Here is a 21,877-nt window from a genome sequence, read left to right on the forward strand (position 1 = left end):
GGTTTTTTCCACTAAATATAGTATATATAAATTCTTTTTCAGGTATTTTTAGTGTGCTTTTGAACACTGAAATTTTCCTCGTGACTAAAATTGACAAAATATATGGATCGACTTTTTTTGTAACAATGACTGGAAAACCTGAAGATATTCTTGTAGATTTTCACACCAAAATGGAGAAGGCTGGGGGAATAGACCCCTTCTGAAATTCTTAGCTATTTCATGACATGTCTTAGACTCTCTGTCATTATCAACACCATACTGTTGCCTTATTAGGAACTTTTTAGGGCCGAAGAAAATGATTCACTTTGACTGTCTCACTGTTTGAAAGAAAAGTGATTGTAGAAGTTTTATACCTGTTTTTGGTCCTGTCAAACTGGAAAGGGCACACTCCAGTCTCAAAGACATTTTTTGAAGGACTTACAAGCCAGAGCTCAATGTGGGAGTTTGTTTCCAGCCTTGAATTTCTCGAGTTCCAGAGAGACAGACTTCTATTAGGCCACCGGGCTAGCGCAGCAATGTTTAGATATTATTTCAATCAAAGAACTGTGTTCCATTACCCTAGGATCTATGTCAAGCTGTGGATTAGGTTAAAAAACCAACAAAAGCTCCTGGTGGTTGAAAGATTATAAGTATTTTGCTACATTACTGCATTGCAGGCATGAGCACGTTCTTTCAGCATTTTAGAGTTTCACAATGTTACAATTAATTAATTGTGTCTATCTAGCTAAAACACTAGTCAGAGTTACCGTCTGCACTTTTAATAAATCCTTTGAATTCCCTTGATCTTTCTTTTTTCTTATCCTCTCTGTGTACTGTAGTACAACTTTTCTAAACCCATAAAACTTTGATTAATGGAATAAAGAATTAGATTCGAGATACCTGTTTTTGTTACCCTTCCATGCTTCTCTGCCATTTCTAAATGCACCTCAGGCTTTCTCACAAATCGTAAATAAAAAACCCCTGAAATTATAAAGCATTACCACCCTTGCTAATTTGAAATCATTTATCCACAGTTGTATATAATTAGCCATTCACTATACACATTCTAATATAGTGTTTCTTTTCTAGAAAGTAGTTGGTGTTTCTTCATTTTTCCTCCCCTTTTCATTCTTCTGCTCCCCAGTGGTACGCATGTATATATATTGGGTGGAAAATAAAGTGGGGCAAAAAAAAAATCACGTTTATCAATTGCGCTTTTGACAACGATTTGTCAATATGTTTTTATCCTCAATATTCAATGCATAGAACTTGACTTTTTTCCCCCTGCTCAGAATTCACATTAAATTGTCTCCAATCTCTGTATTTTCCACTTTCTCCTAAGTCTGTCTCCCTAGTCTTGGCAAATACAGAAAAGTAGCAGAGCTACTCATATAAATGTGCTTCATCCTTGACCCCAGGAGAACTCATTGCTTCCCAGCTGTGAGGAGCGTATTTCTTAGTAGGGAGCCTGGTCTTGCTTTCACCTGGTGCTGCTGGTATGAGCAGCTATCATGTTCAGATTCAAAGTGGCCAAGATAGCATCCTGAGGACGTGTCCCTGGGATGAAGTAGAGCCCACTTCTGTCCAAATGCTGCCAGGTGGGAAGAGGGTTCGGTGCCCTGCCGAGAGCATTGTGATTTGTGGGGGGAATCAGGGGGGCGGTCCAGTTAGGAGCACAGAGCCAGCCCTCTTTCCTTTTCTGTTTGAGAATATCTAAAGGAAGATGCAGAACGTGGCTTCTTTCTTTTCTCACGGCTTATGCGAACTCTGTTGGTGATGCAAGGATCTACCTTATTTATGCTGTGGTGTGGAGATAAAGATGTTGGAACTGAGGCCACGGTAAACTTTTGTACTCAACACAGTGCCTCCTGAAAACAAAAAAATGGCATATTAGTTCAGAACAACTCAGTTTATTTTCTTTACTGGAAAATATTGGGGGAGAAGGTACTACCCCCAGGCAATTTTTGGTTGAGAGTACCAGCTAAAAAGACTTGTTTCTCCTAAAGATTTTAATTGCATGACAATAAAAGGAATTATTTTGCTACTAGTGTTTGTTTTTGAAAATAAAAGGATTTTTTTTTTTTGGCCTAAAATGGGGCATAAATAATGTACTTATTTACAATGCATTTAATGGATATTAAAACTACAATGGACTTAGTGTGGTAATGGGGAGATTATAAGGCATCATGTTTTGCTAAACAAGAGACTATAATTTAAGAGTTAGATTTGTGGAGAATATACAACATGTCTTCCTCCTTCCTTTTGTAGTTTTACGTTTAGCTAGAGAGATTGTTTTCTAAGATTCAACACCTAAAGAATGCATTTTTTTTTTATATTGTTCAAAGCTGACCTCTGCTTTTAGAAAAGTTTATCTGCACTTTTTCATCTGTTTAGAAACATACATTTTTGGTTAAAAGATCGAAGACAATTTTTTTTTTTTTTTTTTTTTTTTTTTTCCTGAGCTAGGGAGGTTGAGATAAAAAAGAATGACTGCTTTAAAAGTCACACATGGCTGTAATTTAAGATTTTTTTCCTCTCATTGTCCGTAACAGTTGAAAGAAACCTTCAATGAAAGTTTATTAACTAGGCCAATGCCTGAGGCAATAAAGGTTCATTTATTACCAGTTTCTTGGCTGTTTTTCTTCTTCTATTTTTCGGTTAAACTCATAGCGTAAGATAATACTTCACAAAATTAAACCTTTGACCTTCTGTAGAGTTAAGTCTCCTTTGATTAGATAAAGTAACAATTTATGGTCCAGCATGAGGTTGCACATGAAATGAATAATGCAATAGACTCCTTGTGGACTGAGAATCTATTGCTTTTGAAAATTTGAATGCTGTTTAAAGGGGAGAAAGTCTGCTTAAGTGTGTTGTCTTTATGCAGTGTGCACTTTAGCCATATTTCAAAAGGCTTTACTTCCAAGACGAAGTTATGTTTGAATTTTCTAATTCTCTTAAGAAAGATGTATGGTAAAAATGCTGCATAAAGCTTTGTAACTCTTTGTAGGACTGTCATATGAATGATTAGGCCACGCATTCCAGGTATTACAGAGGTTGAATTATAAAATTAAATAATTATGTGAGAAAAATGACCCTTGATTTTACAAATGGAGTTCTATAATGATGGGACAATCAGAATATTATAAGTTGTGATAACTTTATGAGCCACTATTAACATATCTTAAATCAAAATGATGTTTAGTAACTTTTAACAACAAGAAGCAATATAACAATAATAAGCTATAATAATAGTAATATTAGGCTGGGTTCTTAATTTTGAAATCAACCCATTAGGAATTCAGTTTCTGGTTATGATGATGTGGTAACCTTTGTGAATAACAACAACGTTTTTAATTTTGTTTCGCTTAAGTCATGTTATAAATTTGGAGTGCCGTAACTCATTGCCAAAGCAGTGATTGGATATGCTTTTCCAGGTATTTCTCTCATTTGTCTGTGTGTACTTTTCAGAATTGTTTGGGAAAACTGAGAAAAATCTTAGTTTCCATCTATGAAAATATTTCATTGGACTTGCCTAATTACTACAGAATAGATACACATACTTTCAGACTCAGAATTGGTATTTGTTTCTGTCTTCAGCTCAGTGAAGGTAGAGAAATGTGAGCACAGGTCCGTGTTTCTCATAAAGCTGTTGTGATTAGCTAGTTGTTTAAATTACTAATTGACATGCAGGAGTTGAATGCTTGAGAGAAGTGTTTTAGTTTTAGTTTGGTTCTTTTTCAATTAGCTTAAATTATTTAAGGTGAATAAATCTACTGCAGTGATTTAGTTTCTTTTAATAGAATCTCATGGTACAACATAAATTAGGTCAAGAGAAGCTACTGGATCAGTATAACTGCAGACTTTGCTCCTAAAATGAAAGGATGTAAGGAAAATTGAAGATTTGCTATGATTTACTGTTGTTTTGAAATAAAGTCAAAGATTCTCTCAGAATACACAGAAGACTCACATTTCTTACCATGTTAGGAATTAAATGGTTCTCTCTGTTATAATGATTTTTCACAGCAAAAAGGGAGAAGGGAGTAATAACAACCATTGTTAGCTCTTTCTTGACCCACCTGCTCTGTTCCTAGATGAGCTGGGTAGAATATACTAATGAAACCTCAAAAGGGGAATAGTTTTAAACATAGATAGCATTTATTTCTTGAGTGATAAAGTACAAGGTTGCCTCAAAATCAGACAATTTAAGTAATTTGTCTGTTACACTAAAAAAATAAAATAAAATGAATAACTTGACTATGATTACAAAGATGTGCCAAGATAAGGGCTTCATCTGTTTAACATGCCACCATCTAGAGATGACAACCACTTGAGCCTATGAACTATAACCTGTATTTCTTTTGCATCTTCCCTATCACATGGCAGTAGATATGCTTCTACATTAATTAGGATTGTTCTTTTCTATAATCCAACTTTAAAACTTCAACCAAAAACCTCTTTGTCCAAGTACTACATTTGGCTATTCACCATTCACATTTTCCTTATAACCAAATGAGGAAAATATCTACCTTTTAGGCTGCTTATGGAGATTCATTGCGATGTTGATATAAATGTTAGAACCTAATGACAAAGGGGTGAAGAATATATTGCCTCAATTAGTCCTCCTGTTCCTATTGTTATTCAGTGAACATGGCTGTCTATTGTTCCCAACCCAGACCCTGACCACTGTTTACACAGTGTGTGTGTGTGTGTGTGTGTGTGTGTTACAGTTCTTCCTTGTGTCTTTTCCTTGAAAAAAGCTTATACTCCTATATCAGAAAAAGGCTGTGGCCACATCTTCGCCAGTTTCTTCTATCCTACTGGGTAACTCCCCTGACACGAGACTTCATGTAAAAAATGGCCACCTTTGTGACATTTTTTTCTTATTTCCTCTCCCCATCTCCCCAACAACCACATGCTACCTGAATTCTGGAAAAAGGAAAAAAGAGAGAGACTTATTGAAGTATCAAAGGATTTAGGAGAGGATTTACATGGTGTTGAGAAATGTAGGTGAACATTTGGGGGAGATTATTCTTAGGCTAAAATGCCAATGAGGTGACTCCTTGGCAGGAAATTAAATTTATGACACCATTTCCTCTTTTCGCTTATTATACTGCCTGAACTGTCACCAATATATTGACAAGTAGCCTCTTTTAAAAACATCCTTTTAGAATGTCACACACTGTCGGTTATTCTCAAGCTAGTAAGAGGCACCTGCCTGGAGTCAATGCACTGGGTAATTTCGGGTGATGAGTCGTGTAAGTAGTAAAAAGAATTGGGCCTTAGACAAACATGAGGACATCTAATAAGCAGTTTATTGGAGATTGAATAATAATAAGAAGAAGGGTGCTTTAAAGAAAATTAGAGTCAAAGTTTACTTATTTCAATTTGTTTCTATTTAGAATTTGTTTTATATTTGAGATAGAGAGGGGAAATAATTATCTGCTCTTCCCTTTTTTTCTTGTTGTGGTGTATTTAAAATATAGGACTCAAGCTAATATAAAGACTGTGTTTTACTCATAGTCCAGGGTCAAAGTTTTGGGGACAATTAAAGTTGAAAGACCATTGTTTCAGTGGCAGATATATTCTAAATTCTATGAAACTGAATTACAAATGAATATTTTGGTCAGGTTTTTCAGTGAAGTCAGCTTATACCTGTGACATCATCTGAGTGTCTATAAGCTTGCATCTCTATACAATCTATAAGCTACTTGAGCAAAGGGGATTCGTTTTCTTTCAATGATTCTGTAGTTTACTGTATTCTGTACTTTTCTTTTTACATTTATTGACAGAGTCAGTGTAGTCAATGCTGAACTGGGAGTTAAGGGAATTGGGATTACTCTATCATTATTTAATGGTGTGACTTTATAGAAATGATTAACCTCACTGCCCCTAAGTTTCATCATCAGTAAAATAAAAGGGTCGCATTAGATAGTCTTTCTTGTCTCCATCCTTTAGGAGTCTAGACCCCAAGTGGCTGTTAACTACTTTTCTGAAGGCAGTAATGTTAACAGATGGAGTAAAAGTGAGAGTTATATAGTCAAGACCTTTTGTGCTAAGTTCAACTTTTCATAAATTACCTCTTTTCTTATTTTAAACCATAGTATTTTAAGAAATTTTAATTAATTGTGTTTCAGCCTGATTCAGTGAGTTAGTGGTCAGAAGTTGAGTGTTTCAAATACTTCCATGGAAATTCCTCAGTGATTTAACACATGACCAAATGATACCCCCATGGTGTTCCCTCCACCGACTTCACTACTGCTGTTACTTTCTTTACTCTGAGAGACTGTGTTTAAGCTGTTCAGAATAAGAAGACAAAATTTGATGTCTGATTGATTAGCATTATCAATATTATAATAAACTCTTTCCATATATTTTTCCAAACTAGTGGGGTTTTTTGTTAATCCAAACATTTTAAAAATCTAATTCAATCAATTGAAAAACTGAAAACTGGTATAGGGAGTGTTTCCATTAATGGTCTCAAAGATCAATTTTCCTTTTCTCTGCAGAATATAAATGTGTTTTAAAGGGCAAGAAAAGTCAGTTTAATGGACATTAGGAGAAAAATTCACATTCAAAATCTTCAGTCTACCCTAATTCACAATTAAGTTGCTTATCATTTCTGTTATTTAATCATTCAAGGGTGAGGACAGGTATATTTCAATCACAATCTTCCTTTATTTAGAAAGTATTGAAAAGATAAATAACTGTGAAAATTGGTGTCAGTTTTCTAGACAGCTTGTATTTAAATAAGGATAGGAAGAAAAGGGGGAGGGAAGGTAGTGGTATTTTCAAATTGTTATTTTGAGCCAAAAGTTCTTCTAAGACTTGGAATGATTTCAATTGAGTTGTAATTCAAACTTATATGGAACTTACAATGCACCTTCAACAGAGTTTTGCAAAGAGTCTATAGGAATTGTCAGGAGCAGAAAGATTACTTCACAGTAATGACTGTTGAAATGAGCTATGCTTTTTGATGTTTTACTTTCTGAATTGAATTGTTGGACAAGATTAATTGCACACAGTGAGCGTTTTAAATGAATGGCGATGTAAAGCATTAAATTTCTCTGTATGCCACTTGGGGGGGAAAAAAAGCCAGAAGGTTTAAATGAATAAATGCATTTAATGCACAAAATGCCTGGGCTAATTTTAAAACTCCTTTACTAACATCCTTTATTGAAAATAGAAACCCACTTTATTCATCTGTCTTGGTTATATTGCTGTGGTTGAAGTAACTTAATATTCCTGCTTTCTACTAATCTTGTAGTTCAACAGAAGTAAACAATAGGTTTCATAAATTAAAAAAATACACTCTTCTGAACATGCTTATAAGATTAAAAAAAACAAGGCAGTAAACATTTATGACTGAAACAAACTAGATTGTTCAAATACTGCCATGAGGTATCATGTATATCAATATGGCACTGATATCAGTTAGAATGCAAACAAGGTTTTAAATGATGTGCCCCTTCATTTCAGCTGGAGAATCCGCTTCACACCATCTGCCTATCAGATGGTTAGGAACCAGGACTGCGTATTAATGCCACATGTTCGATTTTCCTCCTTCTTGTAATGGTTAGATTCATATTGCTAATAGCTGTGCATGAGCACTGTCGATGAAATTTCTGTGATGGTGGAGTGATGAGATATTTATAAGCCGCCTGTCTCCCTGAATAATCAGTAGGAAGAATGCCAGACATAAATAACTTATCAATTGCAGAATATTAATAATAACTACAATTGGCTATAATCTACTACATCTTTAAAATGGTTTCTTCTAAATTTGGGTAAAGTGACATAGACTAATAAAAAAAGTCTATCATTTGGAAGCTTTGCTTACTATCTCTTGCATATAACTCATTTTATTTAACCATTACATTTTGGGAAATACATTTTATATGGAATGTGATGTAAAAGTAGACAACATATCAAACATTTGGAAGTCATCTTGATGTCTTTGAAACCAAAGATCAAAGATTAGACCTTTCAAGTTAATGAGCAAACAAACAGATCAGAGAAAGAATTTGACAGCAATATGTCTCTTTTATTGATATTTATAATCTATAGTTGTAATCTACTCTTTATCACAAGGGGTACTAACTTGAAATAAATAGAATGGGGATACTTTTCCCTTTTTTAGAAAAAGTGATCAGGATCATAGATGGCATTTGAAAGATTTAAAGACTGTATTGATAGAAGTTGAAAGCAGAAGAAAAATGCTAACTTTGCAGAGTAAAATAAGATTCGTAAGTGGTGACAATGCCTACTTCTCTTCCAAAGATAAACCCATGGATTGGTTTTAGGATATTGAATTTGAAGTAGTGAAGGCTTTGTATCAATACAGCACAGAGTGGAGATTTAGTGATTTTAAGATAAATATGATCAATGTAGACTACTAAATGAAATGTTTATATAGAAGCATGGATTTTAGATTTCCATTTGTCAAATGGCTAAATTCTCCCTCTACACTGTTAGGTAGCTTTTGTCATAGTTGTCTTTTTGTGAGTAACTGAACTGGGGTAAAACTAAACATAAGGGCATGATGGATATTCTGGTTACTTGATAATATTTACTACAATTTGTGGAGGGCTTAGTATGTTCCCATGCTGTTGCATATATTATTTTGCCTTTATTCTCCACAACATCCCTATCAAGTCAAAATTGATAGCTCTGTTTTAGAGATGAGAATTTTGAAGCCTTAGGAATTATATAACTTGCAGCAGTATCCCAGATAAATTTAATGCATGTTGTCCAAAGTTTGTATGGCTTTTTGGAGTCCATTTTTTAACCACCATGTGTTTACTCACTATATGATAGTTTAGATAACTAGTAATTTCCATGACAGTCGCTTATTCAAGTAGAACTTTAAACATTTTAGTAGGGCATGCAAAAATGAAAGTAAAAGGAATCTATAAGCCAAGATAAGAAAAAAAACTTCGAACAATATGCCGTTAAAGAACAATACAGACTTTTCTCTGAAGGAGCAGAGCAGAATGAAGCCCACAGCGATGTGTTTATATAATAATTCAGACGATAATATGAAAAGCTGTTTTTTAAAGTTATTTGTAAAAATCTACTTCTTCTTTTATATTATAAATATAGAGCTTGTAGACATTTAATAGGAAAGAAAAAATAACTAAATATTTTTGCATGATATAAGGTTTATGGTCTTTAACCTTATTTTGATGTACGATCCCTTTCCTGAAGGCCAGTTGGAGGTCTAGGAGTGTACAAACTATGACTTACTATCCTTCCTCTGAAGGAAAATGTCTTTTAAAAAAATATTTCTCGGGTGCCTGGGTGGCTCAGTCGTTAAGCGGCTGCCTTCAGCTCAGGTCATGATCCCAGAGTCCTGGGATCGAGTCCCACATGGCGCTCCCTGCTCAGCGCAAAGCCTGTTTCTCCCTCTCCTGCTCCCCCTGCTTGTGTTCCTGCTCTCGCTGTCTCTCTCTCTGTCAAATAAATAAATAAAATCTTTTAAAAAAATTCGTGAAACTTCTACAAAATTAAAAAAATATATATTTCTCAATCCATTATCTTATTAGTGTGAAATGAGTGTTAAGTGTACATTTAAGTTTCTCCCTTGTTGATTACATAGGATTTAGGATCTCGTAAAATAAAATGAAATTATATTTGACTTCTTTGTTTAGTACATGTTTTTGTTTTGGTGTATGAGATATTTAAATGTTCTTTGAGAGTGTAAAAATCATCAAGGTTAATCATTCCTTAGTATAAGGATGTTCTTTGAGAGTGTAAAAATCATCAAGGTTAATCATTCCTTAGTATAAGAAATTATTTATTTGTTCCTTCATCATATAATCTCACACACAAAACACACACACACACACACATATTTGTAATTTTTCTCCCAATGAGAGAAGGAAATCTGGTGAAAAGCTTAATTAAAGAATCAGGAGTGATTACCCAAGCTACTTCACTAACAGTTGCCATACATACCAAATAGATTCATACATGTAAATGGAGCTAATAATGTGCAGGGTCGCTGCATCAATAACACACGGAAGTACCACACTTTTTGCTTCTGCTGTGGTAGGCTCAAGGCACAAGAAGACTTACTTTTACAAAGTCTACATCCCATTAGAGCAGTATGTCTCAAACTCCGATTCCTTCGTTGAACCTGATTTAATATTTTAACAAGTTCCCTTGTTGATTCTTAAGCACACTCGCTTTTGAAAACAAGGTCAATGATGATCTGCTTGGTTAATAAACTTTTATTGTAAGATGCAGACACACTTTAGTGTCAAATACTGTCATCAAATAATCTAAGGGCAGTGAGCATCAGAATCAACCTGTTTGTTGAAAGGTAAAAACACAGATTCCTCAGCCCATCCTAGACATAGTCCGTGAATGTGTCCCTGGGGAAGATCTCGGACTTTACCATGCATGACAGCTGGATTTGATGTTGACTATCACTTTGAGAAACACTGAATTACCTAGTTCTGAGATAAAAATAGTTCGTCTTGATTGAGAAGAGTTAAAATAGTGGTAAATTTGCAATATAATGTGCTTGAGGGTGGGATACTGAAGGAGGACGTAAAAATCTGTGAATCTCAGGCAAGGGGGAAAAATGTTCTGAGAAAAGGATGAGGCAGGGAGGTAAAGGTGCATGATAAATGTCATGGGTTGCCAGTATTTACACAAGTAGACAATTCTTGATGACATGTAAATGTTTTCAGTTTGAATTCTCTCTCTAAATATAGACCAAAAGCTAGAATTATTTTGGGAATTTTTTATAATTTTTTTTTTTCAAAGGCAACTTCATTTGGAACAAAATATACAATGAGACCTCTTTCTAAGAGCAAGGTGGAGGGGATTTGAGGATTACATCAGAGATTTGAAAGGGCCATTGCAAGGCCAACAGGAAGTTCAATAAATACAGAGGGCCGGGTGAGCCTTTTGTGATCCTCTCCAGCCCTAGGCAAATGTAGCTTTGGGAGAGTCATGCTTTGTATTAAATTCATGAAATATGCTACTCCTAGTATATTCACATTGATTGTAATATCAACATAATGCTTTAATAATAGATATTGTTAAAATAGTGACCATATTTCTCCTGTGGCTGTCCAAGTACTCTAGTTTCAGAAGTGCTTTTTCATTCAGTGACGATTTGTGGCAGGCATTGTGGTAGATGTTTGGGATACATATATTAGGGACATATTTCTGTGCTTTTGGTGTTATAACCTAGTTGAGGAGATAGCCTTAAGCCTACCCTCCCCCTTGGTACCTCCCTTCCCCCCCAAAAAAAATCATTAAAGAATTCAAGGGACAGAGTTTCTCCTCTCAGATTGCACATTGAAATGACTTGGGGAGCAGTGAAATCCACCCTAAAATATACAGATGCAGGAGCCCCAGTCAGAACGTCCTATGGTAGGACTCAGCCATTTGCATGGCTTAAAAGCTCCTTGGGGGATTCTGATGCACAAAGGATAGCAAACTCACCGAGAGCAGGTTGAGAACACAAAGGAAAGGATGGCTGACTCTCCCCTTGAGGAGTAAGGAGGGTCAGCTCTTCAAAAGAAGTGTGTTTTGAGCTGACTCTTGAAATGTTGATCATTGTTTCCCAGGTAGCTTGAAGAGTCAGGAAGCTGAGCCTGCTACTCCTAGAACATAATATTTAAGCCACCAGATAAGGGACACATGGCTGGTCTGGGGCAGGGATGGGAAAGCTTTCTAGAAATGGGAACATGTGCAAAGTCTGGCTTGAAAGAAGGGATGGATAGTCCATTAGAGGAAATGGGAGAAGGCCCATGTGTCTAGAGCACAGAGAGCAAGTAGGACCTGGGGGAACAGATGATGCTACACAGATAGGCAAGGGACTGAGCGTGAAGGGCCCTGACAGCTATGTGAAGCACCCCACTTGCTCCTAAGAGCAGGCATTGGATGTGTCTGCTGAAGAAAGTGTGGCAGCTAGCACTAGAGGGAGCTGGGGAAATGGAGAAAATTGCTTGAATTTGAAAGCTATTCAAGAATTAGAATTGTGAGCCAGGTGAGTTTAGTGGGACTCAAATCAGCAGTGGCTGAAAATGTCATCGCCTTTTTACTGACTTCATTAAACTAGATTAAAAATCCAGTACTTATAAGTATCATAGAGTTCAGCGATAGCATGTATGGGTCACGTCCTTCCAGTAGTCCCCCTTATTTGCAGTTTCCTTTCCCCAGTTTGGTCAACCGCAGTCTGGAAGCAGATGATCCTCCTTCTGACAAGTCATCAGAAGGTCCTTAGTAGCCCAACACTGTGTCACAGCGCCTGCGTCATTCCCCTCACTTCACCTCATCACAAGAAGGGTGAGTGCACTACGATGAGATATTTTGAGGGAGAGAGAGAGAGAGAGCACATTCACGTAACTTTTATTATGGTGTACTCTTAGAATTGTTCTGTTTTATTGTTGTTAATCTCTTTCTTCCTAATTTATAAATTAAACTTTGTCGTAGTTATGTGTATATAAGGTTCAGCACTGCCTGTGGTTTCAGGCATCCAATGGGGGTCTTGGAACATATCTCCCATGGATAACGGGGGAACCACTGTATATCTTTTGAAATTTGTATTAGAAATGTAAAACTGCAGGGATAGACTGTCAAGTGGACAAACAGAAGAGTACCATAAATAAGATCAGCTACATAAAATTATAAAAAATATTTTTAAAAGTCAAGTGTTAGTGTCACCAGCTAAAGAGAAGTAAGATTCTTCTAGCCAAGGGGGCTGTGGCCAGTCCACCATATCCTGCAGGAATCAAAGGCAGGACTGGACTTTTTGAGGGAGTAGAATGCAGGGCATGCCTGCATCCCTTCTTAATAACATGATATGGCTGGGGGCACTTGGGTGGCTCAGTGGGTTGAGCATCTGACTCTTGATTTCAGCTCAGGTCTTGATCTCATGGTCATGGGAGTGAGCCAAACATCAGGCTCCAGCTGAGCATGTTGCTGCTTAAGATTCTCTCTCCCTCTCTCTCCCCTGCCCCTCCCTCATGCTCTCTCTCTCTCTCTCTCAAAAACAAAACAAAACAAAACATGATATGGCCTTTTTCACATAGTCTATCTCGTTTAATCCTCATATTATCCCTTTGTGAATAGAATGACTTTACAGATGAAGAAACCATACTCGAAAAGACTTTATGGGCTGTCTAGGGCTACATCATGCATAGTTATATTTCATGCTACTGAATTTGATTCAGATCTCTATAATAACAATTATATCTCAAGTTGTAGTTTTATCTTCCTTATTTGAATGCTATGAACAAGATTTACCTGCTACATGAAAGCAAAGATAAAGACCCTGCAAGTGTCATCAGTTGGAGATGAGGCAACACCAGGCAATGACAGGAAGAGGCATGTGAGATGGTCACATTTGTGACAAGGCAAAAGAGGGAGTTGCTGGGAGACATAAGGCGAATTTTAACAGGAAAGAGAATGTTCTGAAACACCTTTGAAGGAAATGAGTAACTGGGGAGTAAATTCAATCATAGGAAGATGAGAGAATCAGTTCAAGTTGGGACTTAAAAGGCAACAAATGTACAGTCTAGACCCAGATGAATTCTTTGAGTTTACATCAGTAGCTTTTTAGAGGGTAGTTATAAGTTTTTCACTCAAAGATCTATTCTGAAGGTCTTGTTGCCTTGGGGTGAATGTTGTCAAGGCCTCTTTGGTCTGATCTGAAGGAAAGGTGAGCTCTTCTATCCTCTAAAAAAAAAATAGCAGAGATTTCTAGGAAAGAAAAAAGACTTTCTTACAGTTTCTGAGGCTGTAACTTATTTGCTGCAGTACCTAGAAGTGATGATTAGTGGGGAGGAAAAGAGGAGAGAGGTGTTCAGTCTCTAATCCACCAGCTGAGAGTGGAAATAAATCACACAGATAAATTCAAACCAAGTTGAAGCACTGTAGTCAGAAAATCTGAAGCAGCCATAGCAAAGAGAGGATGGGGAGCAGGGATGTATATCCTCTCCTAGACTATCAAAGTTTTAGAATTAGAGGAGATTATTCAGATGTTGCAGTGTCTGTCATTTTGCGGGTGAGGGATGCCAGGATGAAGTGAACGGACATGGTAAAACGTTCACACCTTCAAGAAAAACACACCACTCCCCTACTCTAAAACTTCTGCTGGCTATCTAGGGCAGGTCTGTAAGGCATGGCCCTAGCTTTCTGTTCTTCCATAATCTGGCCTCAAATTCTATTTCTAATCTCACATCCACTCCTATGTCCCATTCTTTGGATGAGCAGAGGTGAACTGTTCCGGGCAAACATGGCACAGTGGTTAGAAGTGCTCACTCTGGAGCTAGAAGGCTGGGAGCCGAGCGGTCAGGGGAGTGAGCTGTGGGGCAAGGCTCTTCCAGACAAAGGGAATGGCATGTGTGAAGGCACAGGCTTGAAGAGGCAGGGCACGCACGTATGCGTACTGGTGGCATGTTCAGGTAGCTGGAGGGTGGCCTGAGGATGAGGAAAATGGAGTGATGAGGTAGGTTTACACTTTCTAGTGAAAGGTTTTGGGAATTAAGCTAAGCAGTTCAGACATTCCCCCCCACCCCACCCCACCCCTCTAGGCAGCTGCAGAGGATTTTAAGCAGGGAGTAACATACTCAAACTGGTTTGTTCCAGAGAGAATTCTGGATGCCTTTCTACCGCTGTCCTTTTATGTATGAATTATGTTTCTGCTAATATTTAATTTGGGAGTTTAGAGTGCATTCTCCCCCTCATATCAATGTTTTTTCATTGGCTAGTCAGGAATGAACATAGGTTATCAGAGTGGTGCATGGAGCAATCCGATACTCGAATATGTTTGTGTGCTCTCGAAGTACCTGGACTATTACATGAAAGATCAGAATTTGCATTACCTTGTTTTTAATTTATTCTTTTAAGGTCTGACCGCAGCAGCTGCAGCAGCTGCTGCTGCTACCAATGCAGCCATTGCCGAAGCAATGAAGGTGAAAAAAATCAAGTTGGAAGCCATGAGCAGCTATCATGCCGGTAATAACCAACATGGAGCCGATGCTGAAAATGGGGACATGAATTCAAGTGTCGGTAAGTTGTAGGTTCGTGGAAACTTTTGTGATCATGTGGCTACCAAATTACTTTCTTTTCCAGGAGAAAAAAACCCAAGGAAGCTGGTAACTTTGAGCCTAGAAAACAGTGCATATTTTGGAGATGCTATTTGCTCCCTCTAACAACATGCACTCCGAATAAATAATTAGCAACCTAATTTTTTAATACAGGATCAACTTTCTGTAGGCAACTTCTACTAACAGCATTCAGTTAACATCTTTTGTAATATAATTAAGTTGCAATAATCAGAATTTTAGTTTAGTTTAGTGTAGTTTAGTTTTTATAGAGCGTGTGTGAGTAGGTGGGGAAGGGCAGAGGGAGAGAGAGAAGCTTAAGCAGGCTCCATTCCCAGTGCAGAGCCTCTATCTTAGGACCCTGAGATCATGACCTGAGCGAGGCTCTATCTTAGGACCCTGAGATCATGACCTGAGCCAAAATCAAGAGTCAGACATTTAAGCGACTGGGCCACCCAGCTACCCCAATAATCAGAAATTTAAAATATTGACTATAGGTAAAGTGACCAGAATATTTACAGGCAAACCCATGCTTTATCCTTCTAATTCCTATTGGATTTGTTATCAAATAAGTTTCTATCAGCATCAGAACATATAAACTTGATTCTTTCATGTGCTGCCAAGAATTATGTTGAGAGTTAATTCTTTCTATATATAACTATTACCATTTTCTCTCATTGTAAATATACAACTTTAATTTCTCTTGATTTTTTTTTTCTTTCTTGAGATGTGGGGAAAGAGATGAAAAGTTAATAGTCATTGTTTAAACCAAAACCAACAGCTTTCTCTTTGCAGAATTCATTTGGGTAGTCCATTTTTCAAACACAACTTCACATGTGAGTTAATGTTTTTTATTGATGATATCTTTCACATCTCTGTGTTGGTGAGATAAAACATTGTATTCTGCCACTGCACTGTATTGTTTCTCTTTAAAATGTAGAAATTGTGCTCAAAATATAATTTAGCAAGAGAAATTTGGCTACTACAAGGTATGTGTAAGATATAATATCCAACATATGTTCATGAAGGACAAAATAATTCATGGCAGTTCGATTAAATTTTCTTCTCCATGCAATGTTTTCATAGATTATTTCTTTAGATAATCAGCAGCTCTCTACTTTCTGTCCAATGTCATAGAATTAAGGGCATATGAAGGAATACTACAGATTGTAGTAATAATCATTCTTACAACAGTTCCATGGGAGCATACACTGGGTGTTAATGTTAGAGTCAGAAGTAATTTTCAAATATATACACAATACACAAAATACCATTGCTTCAGTGATGCCAAAGGGTAGCTTCTTATGTTGAAAAGGGAAAAATAGAATTTTCCCCATAGCACTACACAAGGGAAATAGAAAAGGGGCGGCCATAATGGGTTTGATTTGAGAATAGGTTATAGAGAGGGTGGTGGCAATTCTTAGAAGGATGAAAAGATGTGGAAGAGAGCCAAAACTATGGCTCTACACCTGGCAGGGATGAAGGAAAACATGACTGCTTGCTTTTGTGGGGCTCCTAGGGAGAGGATGGAGGGCTGCGGGTTGTTAAGGTCGTGGTTCACACACATCAATTCAGACTTTTGAAAATTAAAAACAGTTTTGAAGTAAAATGAATGAATTACAATTTTCTTTTTGTAACTATTATGTACATTTTTTTAAAATAAGCAGCCTCTTTCTTTGGCCTATAAAGTAGAACAAAATTAAATACTTTTAAAAACAAGTCATTGGCCAGTATAAATTTTAGTTACCATTGCAAAACAAACTGGATTGTTTTCAAAATTTTAGAAGAGTAAGCATTTAACGCAGGCTGTTCTTACTAGTTGGCGTAGAGAGGAGGAATATTTAAATTAGGCAATTTAATAACATTGAAAACAAAAGATATTAAAACATGATATCTCTGAATTTCCTGGGCAGCAGAGCAGAAGTTGACTCTGGAAAATCCAATAGGCATAAGATAGGGAGAACATGGCTCATAATTAGGCATTGACATACATTTAGTATTTGCAATTATAGAATAACATTTGCCTACTGACCAAATTGTGGTTTACCTAATGATTTTGGTACATAGGCTACCATAATGTCTTAAAAAAAGAAGCAATTTGATTTTTCTTTTGTGTTCTAGTTGGCAGAAATCACTTTTCTTCCATCAAGGTATTAAGTTGGCAGTGTATATTGCTTTTTAGTTTTGACCCCCACCACCCAACACCAGTCTGAATCAGGAGCAGAAATTTATTTGAATTTTCCTACAGAGTCTTAATATTTTTCGAGTGTATTAACATTGGTGTCATTGAGGCAGGTAGATCATTTTTGTTAGATATATGTAGCTGATTTGGGGGGAAATGTTATCATTGTCATTTTTATTCTAGTCTCACATGCCGCTGTTGTCTAAGAATTTGTGATTTATTATCCTTCCAGAGCACACCCCACTCCCTTTTCTAGAGATCAGGGAAAGAAAGTTTGGTGGAGAGGTTGGGCAAGGAAGGTACAGGGGACTGGTGGGTGTTGGGGTTGAGCTTGCAGAGATCAAAGTAGTTGCTGAATTGGGCAGTTGTTTTATGTGGCCCCCCGTCTTCTCTGGTTCTGACAACAGTGCGTGCCTCTTGGTAAGTGTTCAGCAATTACCTGTTCTGTGATTTTGGGAAGTTATGTAAACTTTCTGAGCCTAACATTGCATATCTGGGAAATGGCAGAGTAGTATCTACATCACGAGAATTAAAGGAGATCCTATTTGTCAAGTGTTTATTTATTACAATGTCTGCTTACCACATTGTTTGGTCACCAGTAAGGGTAGTCCTATTGGTACTGCTTTTGCTATTATTATTACTCCAAATTTGCCCTCCTGAGAATTACCTTCTTCCTCTTTTTACAACCATTAACTATTTCCTTCTCTGTGTTCTTATTCTCTGTTAGGTATTTTTTTTTTAAGATTTTATTTATTTATTTGACAGAGAGAGAGACAGCGAGAGAGGGAACACAAGCAGGGGGAGTGGGAGAGGGAGAAGCAGGCCTCCTGGAGAGCAGGGAGCCCGATGCGGGGCTCGATCCCGGGACCCTGGGATCATGACCCGAGCCGAAGACAGACGCCTAACGACTGAGCTACTCAGGTGCCCCTGTTATGTATTTGTTAAGCTGCAGCCTGTGAGTAAATTTGGGGGGAGCTATTACGTCATTTGGATTTTGTTGTGCATTTGATTTTAGCTCATTCTAGTAACACAAAATAATTATAATCCAGTCCCAGCATTCAGGGGGTGTATAGTTTATGGGAGGGATGGCTACATAAGTAGGCAGTCAAAACAGGATGTGCTAGATCCAGGAGTATCAGCTAGTATGAGGTGCTTAGGAAGTGGTATTGAAGCGTATGAATTCCAGGCAGAATCCCAAGAATCTCAAAGCCCTATATTTCAGAATACAAACTTACTGCTCTCATGAATCTATCAATTGTCTCTTTGAAGGAATGAAACCCCTCAGAGAGGGGCTACTTATATGATGTATTGTTGCTGCTCAGCCCTGCCCAAATACAGTGACATTTTTGAAATCAATTCAGATTTCCTTTTTCTCCTGTACTCATCTGGCCCACAAGTCCTGTTAAACATTTTAGGTTCTCCTGTGTAGGAACATTACCTGACCCCCCCCCCCCAACCCGGTTGTAAGTAAATCCTTACTGCCTCAGAAAACAGATTTTCTGTTTGTTTAGTTTGGTTTGATTTGGCTTAGTGAGGTGAAGAGATCTTTTTATTACACATGACTCCTTCTAGTTCTTAATATGAATTGTCAAAATTAGCTCCCCCCTGCCAAAGTGTTTAGAGCAATCTATGACACTGGCAAATTATTTTATATCCTAATTTTACATGGTAACCTTGAGCTCGCATCTTTCCAACAGAATGATCATTTTGGGAAGAAGTGAGGACTTTGGGATAGATCCGAGTGAGGCGTCAGCACACTGAGTAAAATATATGGCCGTGTCTCCATTCTCCCTCATCCACAATCAATTGGATTCTTTTAGTTTAATATTTACTTGCTAAGATGAGATGCTAGTCTGCATGGTGATAAACAGTCTGCTCCTGGCATCTGAAGGTGACCTGTCAGTTCATATGGACAAATCTCCTGCTTACTGAAATGTACAAAATAAATCATTAAAGCAGGCAGGTGCTCATTCCCAGATTTAAATCACCATAGATTTATGATTTGAATTAATACTTCATTTGGCCATAGAAATAGATGCTGAGACAAATGATATGCACTGGTTGGGGTTTCCATACTGTAGCCATCCTGATATTGATTACTGAGATGTCTTTGCAATCTCTTGTTTATATCAAGTACTATCTTGTGACAGGTTGGCTGATATGAGCTACATTGCAGATAAGAAGGAAAAATGTCCTGGATTCTTTTTAGTGGCAACACTATCCACAACATACAGGCCAGATAAATTGCTATTTTTTTGCTTAAGGACTGATCTACATAACCAGCTTAAAAAAATGCTGCTTGGAAATTGGGACTGGGATATTGGAAAGGCAGAATTTAAAACCGGTGAACCCAAGGTCAATCCCATAGTATCTATAGCTGTGTTTTTATCTGCTTATCTTTTTGGGGGGGGGGCATCATGCACATTTTTGAGGATACTAAATTAATCACAATCGATTTAATCTAAATAAAGGAAACTTATTTTTACTTCTAGTTTTTAAATGCTATATAAATATTGACATAGTAAGCATCTCAGTAGTTTCTATGTTATTTAAATACTTGCTAAACCTAGTATCTTATTCCCTTAACTAATGACAACAAAGGAAATGACTCTTTAAAGATAAATACCTTAAATATTATTCCCAAGTGCAAGACTTTGTGCACTGTAATTTACCAGGAGGCAGGAAAAGACTGCATTTTTACCTTCTCTTAACATTTTACTTAAGGAAAACACTATGTACACAGTTTAAAGAATACTCGGAGGCTTTAAGAGGGACCTTTGCCACTAGCTAATATCTGACTCATAGAACTGGTAAACAGCTATCAACAATAGTAGATTGCTTGCTTAGTAGGAAATGAGTTCATATCTATTCAAAATGTGATCTCAAAACAGATGTCCCAAGAAAATCTCATTGTTTAAACTATAGTCAGAACCCCCTAACTGCTGCTATTTCTTTAAGGAAGTGAAGTAATCTTAAGACTTCAGAATGTCTCTTTCTGAACACTGGAACACAAGAGTACACTGATCACTGAGGCAGTGACCCACCAACTGCACACACACCTCACGTGCCTAAAATGTACGATTCATTTTCATTTGCTTAAGCTTGCAATAGTTAACAGGGATGTAGGAATTTCAAAGTAAACACAAGAACTTGAGTTTGGGATGAACAGCTGTGTTCTTCCATAATATTCTTTACTCCTTATTTCTGTCCATCAACCAACAGCAGTAACAACGACAACAACAATAACAACAACAACAAAAATGAGGGAAAGAAAAGCCAGGCAGATAGGAGATAAAATTATCTTACCCAGCTGATCATCCTCTTATCTTTTTTTTTTTTTTAAGCATTCCAGCAGAAGTAGAATAGTTTATACTGTAGTCATTTCCTTTCTTCTAACTCATGTGTGTATTTGGAAGGAAAAATTAATTTTATGATCTCAGGAAAAAAGTCTTGGAGACCTTGAGAAAGCAAATAAAAGGAAACTGAGAACACAGGCCACCAAGCAGATCTCTGCAGTTACACATTGGATCCTCTGCCTTGGCAATGTTAATGAACCTCAAATCCTTCCTATAATTAGATGAGGGAATTGCTTATATTTTCAAACAGATGATGCTGCTATAATGAAACGATTGACAGGGAATTTAAGAGTGTCTACAGTAGTCATTTGGTTTCTGTTCTAAAAAAAAAAAGTTTAAAAAGAAGATTGGCTTTAGACATAGGTCCTGGGAGAGGTAGTAATTTACATAGCATGCTATGACAGGTGTCTTTGTATAGTAAGGAAATAAAATGGAAGACTAGAGAAATGATGGGCAGGTACAGCAATTTTTTGGGGAGGGGTGTCCTATGCTTATTCTGCTTAGGTTTTTTAAAAGGGGCCGAGGCTCAAGAGATGGATCCGGATTGAGTGCACAGCTGTAACTGCTGATGAGCTAATTGCTCCTTATCTCTCAGCCCCATTCATCTTCATTTTTTACCAATTACTGAGAATTATCTGTGTTCTCAGTTGGATATGAGAGTTAATCCTTTTTGGTTAAGCCGGCAGTACTGTGAGCAGATTCCAAATCGGAGGGTGAAAAAGCCAAAGCCAGCTTGTTCTAAAAATGTCTCCAGTTCAATTACAGTATCACTGATTCATAAGAAATTTGCCATTGTTTAACAGATTAAATGTGGAAAGTGTTTTTTTTTTTTTTTTCAAACTTTCTTAGTTTCGCTGCCTAACAATGATTTGTAAGATCCTTCTTCCTGTCTGATGAGTAAATTTAACAATATTAACAGCCAGGGTCTTGTAAACATGGAAACACACACAAGACTACCCTAAAAGGCCAAAAGGATTCTGACACATGAAATGAGAAATATTTTAGAAGTGATAGCTGTCAATTTATATATAAACACTTTAAATTGATGCTTTTGCTCTGTGACTTCACATATGGTGAGGAAAAGTATGTCCAAACATAAACCTTTTCACAAATGTCACATGAGTGGAATTTTAATGGAAGGACCACATAAGCATCTCTTGAAAGTGTAGGAACTGCCCTGGTTTGTAATTCAATCGATTGTGAATAAGCCATATGGTTCACATCATTCCCTATGCAAAAGATGTCTTCATATCCTGACATTTCACACAAAATTGTTCACCCCAACATTAAAAATC

At 37.0% G+C, this 21,877-nt stretch overlaps 1 protein-coding gene across 1 annotated transcript in view; it reads left to right on the plus strand.

The window, feature by feature from the left end:
- The window catches only part of DACH1 (dachshund family transcription factor 1), a 425,055-nt gene that overhangs the window by 215,190 nt on the left and 187,988 nt on the right, over positions 1–21,877 (plus strand). Inside the window, exon 3 of the mRNA XM_021697891.2 lies at positions 14,848–15,009. Within this exon, the coding sequence (XP_021553566.1) occupies positions 14,848–15,009 (162 nt within the window). The remainder of the gene's footprint in view (positions 1–14,847; positions 15,010–21,877) is intronic.

This window comes from Neomonachus schauinslandi, chromosome 3, assembly GCF_002201575.2.
Source record: "Neomonachus schauinslandi chromosome 3, ASM220157v2, whole genome shotgun sequence".
NCBI lineage: Eukaryota > Metazoa > Chordata > Mammalia > Carnivora > Phocidae > Neomonachus > Neomonachus schauinslandi.